Genomic DNA, 15,805 nt, shown 5'->3' with positions numbered 1-15,805 from the left:
ATCCACTTGAAGATCCTGCGGAGCATTCAGAGGGTGTTGAAGAAGGATGAGGAGACGGCGTTGACCTGCTTAGTCATGGAGAGGTTGGCGTCGAGGATGACCGCTAGGTTACGTGCTTGGTTGGTGGGTGTTGGTGCTGTTCCCATTGTTCTCGGCCACCAGGAGTCTTCCCAGGCTGAGGGGGTGGAGCAGAGGATGAGGTCCTCTGTCTTGTCTGAGTTCAGCTTCAGTCGGCTGTTCTTCATCCATTCGGCGACGGCCTTTATTCCTTTGTGGAGGTTGGTTTTGGCGGTGTGGGGGTCTTTGGTGAGGGAGATGATCAGCTGGGTGTCATCGGCGTAGGAGATGATGTTGAGGTCATGCAGTCGGATGACGTGGGTGAGGGCTGCCATGCAGATGTTGAACAGCATCGGGCTGAGGGATGAGCCCTAGGGTACGCCGCAGATGATCTCGTGGCCTTGGAGTGGAAGGGGGGGAGGCGGACGCTCTGTGTTCTGCCGGAGAGGAAAGATGTGGTCCAGTCCAGGGCCTTCTCTTGGATTCAGGCGTTGTGTAAGCGTGTTCGTAGTGTGTTGTGGCAGACCGTGTCGAAGGCGGCTGCCAGGTCCAGGAGGATGAGGGCTGCTGTTTCTCCGTTATCAAGCAGGGTCCTGATGTCATCGGTGGTGGCGAAGAGGGCTGTTTCGGTGCTGTGGTTCCTGCAGAAACCGGACTGGGATGGGTCCAGGATGTTGTTCTCCAGGTAGCGGGTGAGTTGGTTGTTGACGATTTTCTCGGTGTCCTTCGCTCGGAACGGAAGCAGGGAGATGGGTTGGAAGTTCTTGAGGTCCTTGGGGTCCGCCTTGGAATTCTTGAGTAAGGCATTGATCTCGGCGTGCTTCCAGCTCTCCAGGAAGGTTGCTGTCTCAAAGGAGATGTTGATTACTCTCCAGAGGTGGGGGCGATGGCTGTGCTGGCTTTGTTGAAGATGTGGTGAGGGCATGGGTCTAGTGGTGATCCGGAGTGGATGGTGTTCATGATCTTGCTGGTGTCCTCGTCATTGACGCTGGTCCAGGAGAGTAGGTGGTTGGTGCGAGTGGTGGTCGTGGGGGTGGTGGTTGTCGGGGTGGTCGTGGCACTGAAGCTGTCGTAGATGTCTGCGATCTGGTGGTGGAAGAAGGTGGCCAGTGAGTCGCACAGGTCTTGCAAAGGCGGGATGTTGTTGGTGTTGGAGCTGGGGTTGGAGACTTCCTTTACGATGTTGAAGAGCTCTTTGTTGTTGTGTGCGTTGTTATCTAGGTGGTTCTTGAAGGAGGCCCTCTTGGCGGCTCTGATGGGATGAGGGTGTCTGCGGGTGGCGTTCATGTGGCTGTGTAGCTGTCCGGTGATTGTTCACGGAGCCAGTTCTTCTCCAATTTTTGGCATGTTCGTTTGGAGGCCTTGAGGTCTTCGGTGAACCAGGTGGCTTTCTTGCTGGTGTGGCTGTTGGAGGGTGACTTGAGCGGGCGAGGGTGTTTGCGCAGTCGTCGATCCATTGTCTGAGGTTGCGGGCGGTGGTGTCGGGATCGGTGGAGTCGGCGGGTGGGTTATGGGTGAGGGCAGTGGTTAGCTGGTCTTCGGTGACTTTGCTCCAGCGGTGTCGAAGCATCTGTTGAGTGTGGTGGTGCGAGGTGGGCTTCCCGAAGGTGAAGTGAATGCAGTGGTGGTCGGTCCAGTGGGTGGTGTGGTTGAAGGAGGCGTGGGGGCTTGTGGTGAAGATGGGGTAGAGCGTGTGGCTGGCGGCGTGGGTGGGTGTTGTCACGAGCTGTCTTAGTCCGAGGTTAGCGAGGTTGTCAGTCAGGGTGGAGGAGTTTGCGTCGTTGTTGTTCTCGAGGTGGAAGTTCAGGTCTCCTAGGAGGATGTAGTCAGTGGAGGTGAGGGCGTGCGTGCTGATGATAAGAAGTGCCTAACCAGAGAGCAGGCATTAGATTGGTTTAACAAGAAGAAATAGTTTTATTTCTCCCCTTTTTTGCTTTTTCTATTTGTGCTGCATTGTTGTGGGTTGGGTGCATTGTGTGTTCAATGACATGGGTGTCGTGAGGCTCACCCCGGCAACGTGTTAACTTGGTGGTCGATCCCATGCCATGTGAGCAGAGCCGAATAAATAGGCGTGGCTGCGAGGCGGGAGAGAGGTCCCAGCCGGACGAGTACACACTACCACGAATCCATGAGGGCGTGTCTTTTCATTTTTGCCTACATCACGTGGCAGTATGGAATGCCTAGACTGCTGCTAACAAGTGGCAGTATTGCATGTTGGGGCACTGTTGATTAATAGCCACAACATAACGCTCTCCTCCTGACCATGCTTATATTGGATTTACATTAGAAGTTTGTCTGCTTAGAATTCCATTTTACTTAAGTCCCAGTTCTGTTTGTTTTAAATAAAGTATGTACAGTGTCCTAACCTGGATTTCCCCAAACAAATTCCGACATGGATATCGCAGGAAAGCATATGGATGGTTAATGTTAGGGAATATGTACTGCGTCGTGCTTTTATCGATACCTGTCGTGGATTGGCATGCTCATTTTTTTTGTTACTCATTGCGTGTTTAGTATTTTATACTAACTCTTAAAAAAATCGATATTCAAGATTTTGTTTTTGTTTTGCTTATAGATAAAAAATTCAATTTTGTATCATAAATGCGTTGCTATGATTTTTCATTAGAATACCAAATATTGTATCACCCTATTGTTTATTTGACCGTCTGATTGGCCTAACTTTTGAAAACAGTAAATAAGTTTTACAACTTTGTAATTAAAAATATTTTTAACTCGTGACAACTTTTATTATATTTCAACCAGCAACTGCAAACTCGTTATCATTTTTATTGGCAGTCTCATATTTCTATCATCCCAGATTAGTTTATTAATCATAAACCTAAGTTTAAATAATTTTGTTGAGGTCTCCATTATCCTGTGCTTTTGCTTTCTCTGTTAGCGTTGTGGGAAATTCCAAGTAAAATTAATGCCCCTGTGGAGAGTTGTGCTTATAACTTATTTTCACTTTCATCTACGGAGGATCAGGTGCAGAGTCTAAATACTTGGGCTAATGACAAACAGATTAGATGTTCTGTACCTACACAAACATAATCATTTCTTTAAACTGTTCCGGTGCAATGTCCTTCCCTACCACATGTTGATGGGGTGGGCTTTTTTTCTTAATAGTTGGTAGACAAAAGCTTCTGCGTGGAACTAGCTTTCCATTTCTATATCATGTAAAGTTTTCCCAAAAAACAACATTAATAACAAATGTTAATATCATAGAGAGTAGATGAAGGCTTTTGCCACTCACAGTGGAACATTTACAATTCAACAATGCAGAAGATGACATATTACTTAGCAAAGTCTTCGGCAAACAAATAGGGAGCCAGTATTGGGCTGGTGGCTATTGACTAATGTTCATCCCCTATGTGTGTGGCCATGCTGCAAGTTCACTGTCTGTATTCTTTTTTCCAGGGTCACTTCATCGTGTGGGAGGGGGCTCCTGGAGCCCGGATGGCTTGGAAAGGTCACAATCGACATGTCTTCCTCTTCAAGAACTACATTCTGATCTGTAAACCCAAGAGAGACACCAAGACGGACACATACAGCTACATCTTCAAGAACATGATGAAGGTCTGGAAACAGCTGTTTACACATATCACTCCTTGTAGTCCACTAGAAAATCTGTCTGTGCCTTTTGTACTAACAATATTAGGATATGAAGTATGGTCTCATATTTTGTTTTATTTAACGCCTGTGGGATTTGGGATCAAGGCATCACCAACATGCAGAGTCTTGCTTTTTGTTCTATTGATATTACCCTTTTGTTTGCCAATTAGTTTACTGCTCCCAACTGGAATGCCGTTGAGCACGTGGAAACAGTAAAGAAGATACAAATCCTAGAGTTGATGTAAGACAGGAGAAATTCAGGTCATTGTTGAACCTACAACAGATAGAGTGCCAGTGCCAAGTCCTCAGGGCCAGAGGTGGCCCTGCTCAGCAGGGAAGCACCTGCCATATTAAGATTAGATTTGGGTGGTGAGGGATTTGCTCTAGACGTGCTTGATGACAAAGTGAGAGCACTTTCAGGGAAATTGCAATGCTGAGCAGACAAACAAGTCATGGTGGACTGTTGGACATTGTTTTAGTTTCTCAGAAACAAACCCCCAAAATAGCAAATATTATCTGAGTGTATGGCGGCCATAGCTGATTTTCTCATCAAGGTCTGCCATGGTTTATACTGCAGACCCGGGCTGGAAAAAGCTACATTGCAATGCCAACCTTAAATGGGATAAGCCTTCTGTTGTTCTAAAGCAGGCAGTCCTGTGGCAGATGGACTTCTGGTGGGTTGTTTCTGATGGCAGAGGCAGTAGAGGCTCCACTGTGAGAAACTAAGTGGTCCTCCACCTCTACATGGTGCAAGAGGACTGCAAGTGTGTTGGAATTAGACAACTGTCTGCATGGAAAATGTTTTTCTTCTACCCTCAGTCAGCACAAAAATCGGTGACAATTGAAAAAGAATTAACAATCACATTGCATATGGGTTTCTAAACAAGTGTGTCTGTTGTGAGATGCTCTAAGATAAAACTGTAGAATGTGTAGCTACATTCACTATACTATGAATGAACATATGAATAAATGAACTACAGAATGGAGTTGAGCGACTATATGTTACACATTGTGAGACACCTCACTTCTATGTGAACAGTGGTTCATCCTCTGACTCAGGCATGAAATCTTTCCCTCCTCCTTAGCTGACGAACATTGATGTGAACGATCAGGTGGAAGGAGATGATCGGGCCTTTGAGATCTGGCATGAGAGGGAAGACTCAGTTCGAAAGTACCTTCTTCAGGCCCGTACCTTCATCATCAAGAGCTCCTGGGTGAAAGACATCTGTGTCATTCAGCAACGCTTCAGCCTCCCAGCCTGGAGTGAGTATTCCACACACCTCCATCCAAGAAGAATTTGAGGGACACCATTCCTTTTTAGCACACAGTTAATACCAGAGGGTTAACAAATCTAAACCAAACATAAGTGTACCTACTGTTGTGGAAAGGCAAAATGTATAGAATTATAGAGAGGTAGTAGTGAACATTGATAATGTTTTTCCCAAAGGGATTCTGAATGGCATTAAGTAGACAACAATAGCAAAGTCCATGATGTTACTCAGAGGTCAATAACATACTCTTTATTCTCAGTTACCATTGAATAATTGATGCTATGAATGTCTCACCCACCTTTCTCCCTTTCTCAGATGAGTAGTGAAGGAGTGGAGGAGTCTTAAGGGAGTCATGAACAACCATACAACCAGGGACCTCATTACAAAAGGCCTGTAAAATCCGATGAGCCCATTAATTGAAGTTATTTAGCCCATCGGAATTATACTTTCTGTATGTTTCACTCAGATATTTTGGTTAAAAGCAGCCAAAAACTCCATGTGCAACCGGAAAGCAGTAAAAGGCAAGGGGAGGATTGCAGAAAGTGGTAGAGTAATGCTTATTCCTGCATGTCATTGCCCTACATATCAAACCTCCCCTTATTTCCACGTCCCAAGAATTTCTAGGACCCTGGGTAACAGTAATTCAGTGGCTCGTAAATAATGGTGATTTTGGAAAGGTCACTCATAATGAAAATTCTCCTGTCCTGCCATCCACCCTCACCACATTTAGTATTAGATGTACCTCCCCAAATATAAAAAATGTGACCTGGTGTCCTGTTACAATCCACAGACCAACTGCTTCTCCTCAATGAACTTTTTTAAAATGCCTTGTGTTGTGCCATCCTTTCTCACAAATCCCTGTAAAATTCTTCCCCGCACAAAACATCCCTTTTCTACCATCCTACTACCATTTTCTTCATTCGCTCCATTCCCTTCAAATACAAAAAATGAACCTGGTGTTTGGCCACCTTCTAATACCTTCCTGTGCACACCCTTTACAACCCAGCCTGAGGCCATGTTCTCCTTTGTCGCACTGAAAACGGAGAACCCGAGCCACCCTGAAAGCATCACATTGGAACTGCTTTTCAGCACTGTCTCTTCTTTCCCTGTACCACCTGCATTCTCCCGCTCTCTCCTAGGACTCTAGATATTACACATAAGAGCAGTGAATAACTGGGTTTCGAACCTAGCATTCTCACTAATGGCTTCTATAGGAAGCTGTTTGCAAAATAGCAGTTCAAGTATTAATTTCCCTTAAGGGGAAATGGCAAACGCAGTGTTACATATGAACCATATGATAACACACAAGTCTACTAATGTTAATAAAGAATTAGCAATGGTAGATGCAGGTCTGAGTATCAGAGAGTGGAGTCTGTGCAGTTGCATAATGGCGGTGTTCACTCACCTAATTGAAATGCCTCCGGTGGCGGCTGTGTTGCAGTGCTGCAGAGGTGATAGTAAAGAGTAGACTAATTTTTAATTGGGTGAATGTAACACCATACATTTACAGCCAACTCTGGTATACAGATTTTTAGAGCATGAGGGAAACTGACATTTTGTTGTTTGGGCATACCTGTTTCTCTAACAAGATTATTTTTGAGCTATTTGTTGCAGTCCTGAACCCCTCAGCCCCTGTTATGGTTGCCCACTGGTTCAGGTGCCTCCATTCCGCTCAGTGTAGCATCAGCCCTGCTTATATAGCTATAGCGTTGCAATATCAGAAGCCATAAATACGATATGAAAAATAGTTTATTTATCAGTTCCTGTTGACTCAACAACAAGTTGTGCTAGCTAAGAGTACGTACTGTTAAAGCCTTACTCATCAAATTGTTAACAAACATTAAAAAAACAGTGATTATAAAAAGCCTATCGATCTTGACAGTGAAACATGGTGGCTTTGTCAATGTTTTTTGGGTGTTTGGGTTGCCACAAAGATGCACACATCTGCAGCAGCCATCTTGGGTTTGGGTTTATTAAAATATTTCAAATGCATTCAGTGATGGCCACCATGATGATCGATGACAGCCTTTTGTATATTTTAAGGAAGGCTTTTCAAAGATGGAAAATTACTCCTGGAAACATTTTTATAATTAAACAACATTATTTTTAAATTTCTGCATTCAGTCCAGTGCATCCATTGAGGACATCTGTGCATATATTTGCAAAGTAGTGTTTTAATAGATGAGTTCAAAGAACGTGGTGGATTAATGTATATCTGTGGTGGCAAACTTAGAATTGGGTTAATTAATATAAAACAAATTCTTTACTGTATGTCCTCTAGACATGTGCCACCTTAAGGTGGTTAAACAACTATTCTAAGATGGTGTTTGCCGATAGTGTGGCGGATGCCAAACATAGAAATATGAAGTTTGAGAGGGGAAGGGGGTGCCACACGTGGAGGGGCGAGGAAGTAGTAGAGGAATGGAGGTGCAGACTATTTAAACAAGCATAGCCATAGCAAATAGGTCTCGCCTTTGGGACCTTATAAGTGTTTAGCCATGCAACACTTGATGTTGTTGCACCAAGGATATTGTGCAAGCCTCTCCACCACAAGTGAACAGAAATTTGCACTTGAAACCCCAACTGAAGGACGAGGAGGATGGTGTTCTAATGCATGGTACGTCTTGGAAGGTTGGGAACACCCAAAAAACATGTACATTAGTGGGCATTTCCAAACTTCGATCTGACCCTTTTAAACCCTGGAAATAGTAACAGATTTCCTCCAGCACAGTTCCAGTGTAACTTCTCTTCAAGAGTAGGTAGGACAACACATCACACCCACATTTGGCGAGTATGAGGAAGATGTATGATCACTTCCAATTCACAACAGCAGCACATTTAGTCCAGCTTATTAGCACAGTCTGCACAGTGAATAATTAGCACCATGATTGTAGATCAGATGAAGAATCTATATAGAGACAGTGTGGAAGGCAGGGCTTTAAGTGGGCCGGGTCTCACCGGTGCTGAGCACCGGCAGGTTTTTAAAGGGGGCCTCTTAACGGGTCTCTATCGGGCTCTATTTTGTGCCCTGGCACAGGCTGTTTGTTTTTTCCCAGACTGCAGTGACATCAGGCACATCGATGTGTGCATCGCACACTGCTCACTTCTCACCAGTGGAGAAGTTACGGCATGAGGTCATGCCAGATGAGCGTTGTAGGGGAAGGGAAATCCTTTAAAGAGAGTCATTTTCTTTCTGGATTTCTCTTCTCTTTTTTAAACTCAAGAGCAGCAACATTGTTGTGGTGTCACCCGGGCTTTAAGTGGAAGCTTTTTCAGTATTATATACAGGCCATAGTTGCTTCTTATTCAACTTATGCAACTAGCAACCATTTACAAAGCCAATAGTCCTGACTTGTTGTAGGCATGATGTTACTTTTTTTATCGTATATTAGGATGCAATGACAGAAACAGCAAAATACAAGTTGGGCGGCTCACTATGCTAAGCACAGATTTTTAGCTTATGTGTTTTTAAGCCACGCCCTTCATTACATTGACCATGTCCATTTGAGAGACCACCAGTTTTTTCATCCCACTTAAGCCCTGGTGGAGGGCTCTCAGAAATAGGGAAAGAAGATTATTGATGATTTCAATAGGGACCAGTCTGAGAAAATGGGTGAAAGGGAGAAGGTTGTAAAGGGCTCAGGGAAGAGAACCATGACAAGTAACTACCAAGGGAACAATTTTGCATCAGGCTCTAGAATCTTCTTAGCACAGATTCATCCCAGATACACGACGAGTCTGTCCCCTAAGGTACTCCAATGGGAAACATTTCTTCCCAGGAGGTAAAAAATAGTACATTTGCACAGGTGGCACCATTCCCCCTGTTTAAAGGTCTCTGCTGTGGAGACATCGACACAAGAGGAGAACGATCCTTCACAAAAAGTCAAATGACGTTCTCAAGAGTTTGTCTTCGCAGCTTTCCAGACATACTTTCGCAAATGTTTGTGAATACAAAAAAAACTGAAAAGTATGCTCAGAAGGAGTCTTATAGCTCTTTTTAGAATAGGGCTCGAAGTGTGTTTTGAGGCAAAGTTCTAGCTACTAAAAATGGTACATTGGTCTTTGTGTAAAAAATTAACGCCTCCTTGAGGCATGCATACACTTTGAGAAAATATGTGTTTTCTAAATACAATTCCCACTTTGCAGGTATGCTGCTCTATATGGAATACATACAAAGTTAGAAAAGTGTTAAACCATGTCTGATCATAGTATGTTGTACTAGAAAGATACCCTTCCAGTACAAAATCTGTGCTTATGGTTTTGCTGAGTGAAACTTAGTACATCTGGAACCTCAATGTGCAGCTTTCCCTGGTGTAACTTTACATATTGGGTATGTACACTTTTATATATGCCCTTTGTGATGACTGGTGTGAGCCATAAAATTAAAAAGCAGCACTCACGTGGGGCGTGGCCACTCTCAAGATTGGCCGTTTTGCCTGTCAAGAACAGGACACACATAAAATTCCTGTCCCGTAGTATTTGTTTTCTAATCATTTCGGCAAAAGTTATTCATTGAAAGTGACATCATTATAATTAATGATTTACAAGCAACCCAGTAAGCAGCCAACTGGATCCGAGTGTATTATGTGACTAGTGGCTGCAGTGGCCTATCCTAAGCACTCTGTGGGGTGATGAATAGAGAGAGGAGGGGAGAAGAGATCCAGGTAATGGATCTCTCCCAGCCACCGAGCCTGTACACTCCTGGCGCGCTTCTGCCTCACAGAGGCATGGGAACCCTCGTGTTGACTGCGTGTCCACATTGCCCTTCTGTGGGATGTCCCGAAGCTGTATCCGATGACCAGACCGTCATTTCCAACAGTAGAGTCCACACTATTCGAATGTTTAACTAACTGCCTTTGGATTCTTTTAAATTGGCGCTCATAAAAAACACACTTTGAGAGAACTACTTCAAAGTGTTTTAATGGAAATCTACTCTGTAATTGTGTAGACCTGCACACCTTTTTAATCAATGTAAACAGCAGTATTTTGAACACTTTTAAAAAAAATATTCTCAACAAGTTGGCGTGCTGTCTCACTGAGGGGTACGGCCCAAACCCCTATCCTTTTAATCACACTGTCGAGGCCTGGGATCACCCAGGACTGTGAGACGCTCTGGCTGGTTTTTTGATTCATGCATAATGACATTGGATGATTTGATTTTTGCTTAACAGAAAGAACAGCTAGTTCAATACTATTTATTTTATTTTTGATAAAATATTGAAACCTCAGGGACCAGGCAGAGGGTCTCACAGTCCTGGGTGATCCCAGGCCTCGACAGTGTGATTGATGGAAATCTAATCACATAAAATTGCGGCAAGTGATGTTCAGTCTTTTTACTAGTTTTAAAAAACGGATGTTAAATATTGAGATGTAAGGGGTGCTCGCTGTCTTGAGATGTCATATTGAGAACAGAGGGAGGCTTGCCGTTTTGGGGTGTCGTATACTGAGAGCTGAGGGGGGCCTGTGGTCTTGGGGTGTCATACTGAGATGTGAGGGGGGCTCTCCGTCTTGGGGTGCCATATACTGAGTGAGATGCGAGGGGAACTCTCCATCTTGGGGTGTCATATACTGAGATGTGAGGGGGCTCTCCATCTTGGGATGTCATTTACTGAGATGTCAGGTGGCTCGCCGTCTTGGGGTGTCATCTACTGAGATGAAGAGGGGAGTCTCTATCCTAAAGCACCAGCGTCAGGCTCTGCAGCTGTCCGGGGCAGGCTGGTGTCTCCTCACCAGCAGCTTCCCTCACACTGACTCTGGCGTGCAGAGGTCATGCTGCCGCTCCTTGAGGGGTGAGGTCGGTCTCAGGTTGTTCCTCACAACCCTCCCACAGCCCCCGGAGCTGGGATATAACCGAGAGGCTCCGCACGTCTCCTGCCAGTTCTACTTTGTGACGAGCCAAGGGCATGGGGAGGCTACACCATGAAGAGGCTTTTCCTGCCAGTGAGTGCCATTGTTCTACTGTCCGTCTTTGACCCAGTGGACTCCTCTGCCTATTATGACAAGATTCTGACCCACAGCCAGATCTGGGCGAGGAAGGAAGGGTAAGTGCAAGGCTTCTGCGAGGCTGACACGAAGCTGGGAAGAACTTAAACGATATAAGCAGCAGCAACAATTAAAAGAAGCGCGCGTGCCTCGCGCTGAAAGGAGGCAGCAGGGAGAGGGGAGAGAGGAGGGGGCCTGCGCCGGTTTCCCTTGCGGGAGCGACAAGAACCATCTGTTAATTACAACAGATGGATTTAAAGCTTGCTCCCGCAATGGAATCGCCAAACGTGCACACGTTGAAAGCAATGCAACGCTTGCACGTTTTTGCCTGCAAAAGTGAATCGATTGCTAAAGGTCTTTTTCCTATGCAGTGCATGCTCGCTGCATAGGCGGGACCTAAAAACGAGCAGGGGAAGCAAACAATAAAGTGATGGGAAGCACAATGGAGATCGAGAGGGGTAGGGACAGTGAAGTGGGAAGCAGCACGAGGGGACAGAGCAAGAAAATACATGCACTCCCCTGGAGTGCTTAAAGTAAAGGAAAAATTAGTTGCCTGAATGCAAGAAGTGTCGGCAGTGGGAGTATACAAGAGAACCAAAAACGCCACTGTAAGACTGAAGTGCTCCTGGGTAGAACATACACATGAATACAGAAGGAACTGAGGAGGCAAGTGAGATGGAGAACAAGGCCATCCAGTCATGAGCAACAGGTTGACCTAAAGTCCACTCTATGTACATTGGAAACAACAGTTTTGGTCAACAGACAAATAAAGATGTCTGTAGCTGAAACTGTCAAAAAGAGTTAAAAACATTTCCCATTGTTTTCTAAACTTATATAATAGTTGATCCTGTGTTTCATTTAAGTTGTATCCAGTTTTTTAATTAACATATATTGTCCACAAAGTATCAGCATGGATTTTGTCACTACAGAAAGGCAGGTATGTTTATTTATTTTTTCTTTTATTTAATAATGTATTCGATTTTCACCGATACCTTAGGAGCTGGCTTGAAAGTGAGGCAGTTGTACCTTCAGGCCGCTTTTGCTGTTGTCCTACTCTTTATTTCGCTGTGATATCACAAAGTGGATTCTCTTAGATTGTGATCAGTTGATTTTTACTCACATGCTCTTTTAGCACAGCTCCTTAATGGATCAGCTGTGAGGAAGTTGCTGATCCTCTGTTCTGTGGAATTTCTGGAGTCTTAGCAATGAGCCTGTCAGGCGGGTTTTTGCAAATTTGCAGCCTCTGAAAAAGTCTTTGTGGGTAGCAGCTTTCGAGATGTCACCATTATCCAATTTACCTCCTGTGACAACCCATTCTACTGTAGCCCAGATATGATAAGCCAGAAACAGGCAGCTGCTCCATTTTTGTTGGCATTGGTAGATTGCCATGTAATTGTATCGGTTTCAGTCAAAAAATGTACAAGTGTATACCCACAAAAACAACAATGATGACAATAAAACAGATTGGCAGCGATTCTTAAAAGTAAGTGAGAGAGCTTTGGCCCAGTTAAACATTTAAACATTTACCCTCAACCAGATGGTCTGTATTAACTGCGTGAGAGGGAAAAGGGAGAACACAATCCCAATTTAAACGTTTGATACAGTTTAAGCAATTTAGTCCCACAATGATCCAGTAGTCCACAACTGAAATCCTAAAATGCCTCTCCTGACCCTTTCTAAGTTACAGCATATAATATCAGTTGCATTCAAGGTAGACAATACTATGTGACCTTCTCCAGTGCTTTTCCATGTATCTGGCACAAAGTGGATACTAGTTCCGCCTTTCCCACATCGATAAACTGCAACTTCATTCGTCCTTGTTCATTCTTCTCCTTCTCAGGAGAACTCATCTCCGAGCATGTTACCGCCTGTTTCCTTTCCAGCTTTGTCTTCTACGACCTTGCGATCTAATGAAAACTGAAACTCTTCTATGCTAATAATGAGGCATTGTCCACACCTGCCGTGGAAACAAAATGCAATGAAAACATTCCACATTGAAGGTTAGGCACAAATTACATGTTAAACTGCATTTTGTACTTGTACTGAAATCATACGTGAGGCCTTAAAATTAAAGTCAACTTAACAGTGCACTGGGTTTCAAATACCTGCACAATTTCATAATTCACGTGTACTGCAAAAGACCACTACAAAATATTAATTAAAATACACTCAAGTGAATATAATGTTGTGTTTCACACAAATCTCTAAACGTTAGTTTCCACATATTTTAATCTTGTTACTCTCACAATAAATCACATTATGTACGTAGATTTTCCTCCATAGTGTTAATAAATAAGTACATCAAACTTCTCTATTAGTCACATTTTTTAAACACACGTTATAAATCGTATCTGTCACACATGGAACACTTTAAATATACGGTACTCAATCTTCTTTTAGTAACATTAATCATATAAAACATTTGTGAGCGCTGACTACTCATGATTATGATGTACTCCTATAATATTTTAGGGTGGGATCAAAATTGCGCTTTACCACTTTTTTAATCCATAAATGTTGCAAGATTACAGATTACTCCAGGAAACATTTTATTTGTGCCTCATCATTTTCAGATTACCTAAAGTGCATTCAGACCAGTCAAATGTAGCACCACCTAATATATCCCACAACAAAATGTAAGCCATTCGACCAAAGCAAAAATGATCTTTTGAGTCACTCATTCGGTCCATGGGTGATGCAAATTATCTCTTGCACTGATACAATTTATGAAAAAAAACAGTAGCACAGCTACTCGCCATGGTACTGTATCCTGATGGAAGCAGCAGCAGACTGGCCACTGGTTTCACTTACTGCAATATCGTTCGACATGTTGGGCTAGTTTTACAATGCAAGAAGCAAAACTCTTACTTTAAAATGCCAACAACCTTTCTGTTGTAAATGTGCCGAATTCCCTCATTAGAAGTGCGGGGCCAACTGTGTACTAGCAGAATATCAGGTTTTTCACATAATCATGAAAAAATATTCATGCGAAATATCAACTGCCACAATATTTTGGAGGTGTGTTTACATACGTATGCATTTACAATTCTTAACTCCACATCTATGTACCCTGACAATATTTATCTACATACAGCGGCGGCTCCTCCACCAGCACCTTCAAAAACATGAAAAGTAAAAAATTGATAAAACGGGTTTAAAACCTGTTTTATTTGTGTTTATTTTTCTTCAGTGTGCTGAATCTTGGGGGCGAGGCCAGGGGTAAAAGTACTGAAGATGGGATGGTGGGCACTGCCTTCAATGTATTATGGCTAAGAATAGTAAATATTTACAGACATATATACTTACCTTGACATGTAGTGGTAGGCTCTCAGTATTCTGACATAGGATTGGTCCATCCCACTTAGCCTATTTGTAGCTGAATGATAACTTTAAACCCTCCTCTTCCTTACTTCCTGGGCAAAGGAATATATTACAAAGTTATATGAGAAAGCTAAACTGCAAACATATGTTTTGTTTCTTAGGTCCTCCTGAATTTGTTGAACGACTTGCTGATTGCACAACTGAATTGGGAGAGACTGTGAAACTGGCCTGCCGGGCTGTCGGGTCGCCAAAGCCTGTTGTCAGCTGGTACAAAGGTATGGAATCTTTCAGGAAATATACTTACTGTTGTCGTTGTTTCTGTGCATTCAAGACACACAGATGGCGGCTGACGTTCTTAATGATTCACTAGCACCGCCGACTGCCAATATTTTGAAAATCAAAAGTGGCTGGCTCTGGACCTACATTGTAGTAACCGTGGCAACTGAACAATTTGGCAGTCACACATAACGTGAAACGTCCGCTGAGGCATGTTAAGGCTACCGACCCACTCCCAAGCAGAAGACAGGCCAAAACATTATGCAGACTTTTTGTCCAGGGTAATTTGCACAGGTTATGTTACCAATTTTGGAATATGGAGGACCAGATTTTTAATCCAAGCATCATTTTTAGATCAGATAGTGTGATCCGTGGCAAATGAGTTTATCTCAATGGATTACGCTTCCCTCACCTTCCAAAATAGGGAGCGATTAAAAATACACTGGATATTAATATGGGACCATTCTATTCAGCCTGAAGGTGCCTTGAGGCGATTCAAATGGCAATCACTCACTACTGTCTATTCTTCACTGCTCCTGCTGGTAATTCGGTTTGTGCAGGGTCAGCTGTGTTTTTTCTGCCATAAGCAAACATGCCCAGATATGCTTCCTCGGTTCTCTTCCTGGAATTCACCCACGCAACAAGCATGAGAAATTCCTGCGCCATTTTCACCTATTGTAATTCGCATGTATCTCTTTCTCACGTAAAACAATAATTGCGCTTAGAAGTCTCACACAATGAAACCACCTTCAAACAAATGCAAGAAACTTTAGTTAGCAGATTTTGAAACATGAATGTTTCATTGTTGTCGAATAAATAAAATGTGATAATTGTATGTTTTTATTTAAAGAAAATTAACTGGCTAATATGTTAAGATTGAGGGCTGCCATATAAACCATTAGCTCTTAAATGAAATAAAAGCAGTGCCTCTAATTTCCTCAGTGACAGCAGTTTGAATGTGGCTATTGAGATGCAGATGTGTGAATCCCTAGCAGTCATTTTCACCTGTTTCACTGTCATCCTTGTTCAGTTAAGCCACCCTGTTAGGAGATGTTCCGTTTGGGGCCTGCAGTGGAAGTGATACATTTCCTGTTGTGAGGATAATCTACCATCTTCTCTAAACATTACATTCAATGTGTTTTCCATTTTTTTATTGAGCTTTTAAGTCATTATTTGACATGCATATTCATGTACATTGTTTATGTATAGCCTGGAGACAGCTTTAGCTACGTCACCAACCTCATGTAATAAAAACAAATTCATAATTAAAAATTCACATATGAAAG

General features: G+C 43.3%; 1 protein-coding gene across 1 annotated transcript in view; it reads left to right on the top strand.

Moving 5' to 3' along the window:
• Positions 1–15,805, top strand: part of OBSCN (obscurin, cytoskeletal calmodulin and titin-interacting RhoGEF) — a 2,124,484-nt gene that overhangs the window by 1,027,189 nt on the left and 1,081,490 nt on the right. Inside the window, exons 90-92 of the mRNA XM_078665296.1 lie at positions 3,475–3,633; positions 4,755–4,932; positions 14,405–14,518. Coding sequence (XP_078521422.1) covers positions 3,475–3,633; positions 4,755–4,932; positions 14,405–14,518 — 451 coding nt within the window. The remainder of the gene's footprint in view (positions 1–3,474; positions 3,634–4,754; positions 4,933–14,404; positions 14,519–15,805) is intronic.

The sequence above is a fragment of the Lissotriton helveticus genome, chromosome 10 (genome assembly GCF_964261635.1).
Source record: "Lissotriton helveticus chromosome 10, aLisHel1.1, whole genome shotgun sequence".
Classification (NCBI taxonomy): domain Eukaryota; kingdom Metazoa; phylum Chordata; class Amphibia; order Caudata; family Salamandridae; genus Lissotriton; species Lissotriton helveticus.
Note: the sequence above shows the minus strand (reverse complement) of the source record. Positions and strands in the feature narration are given on the sequence as shown.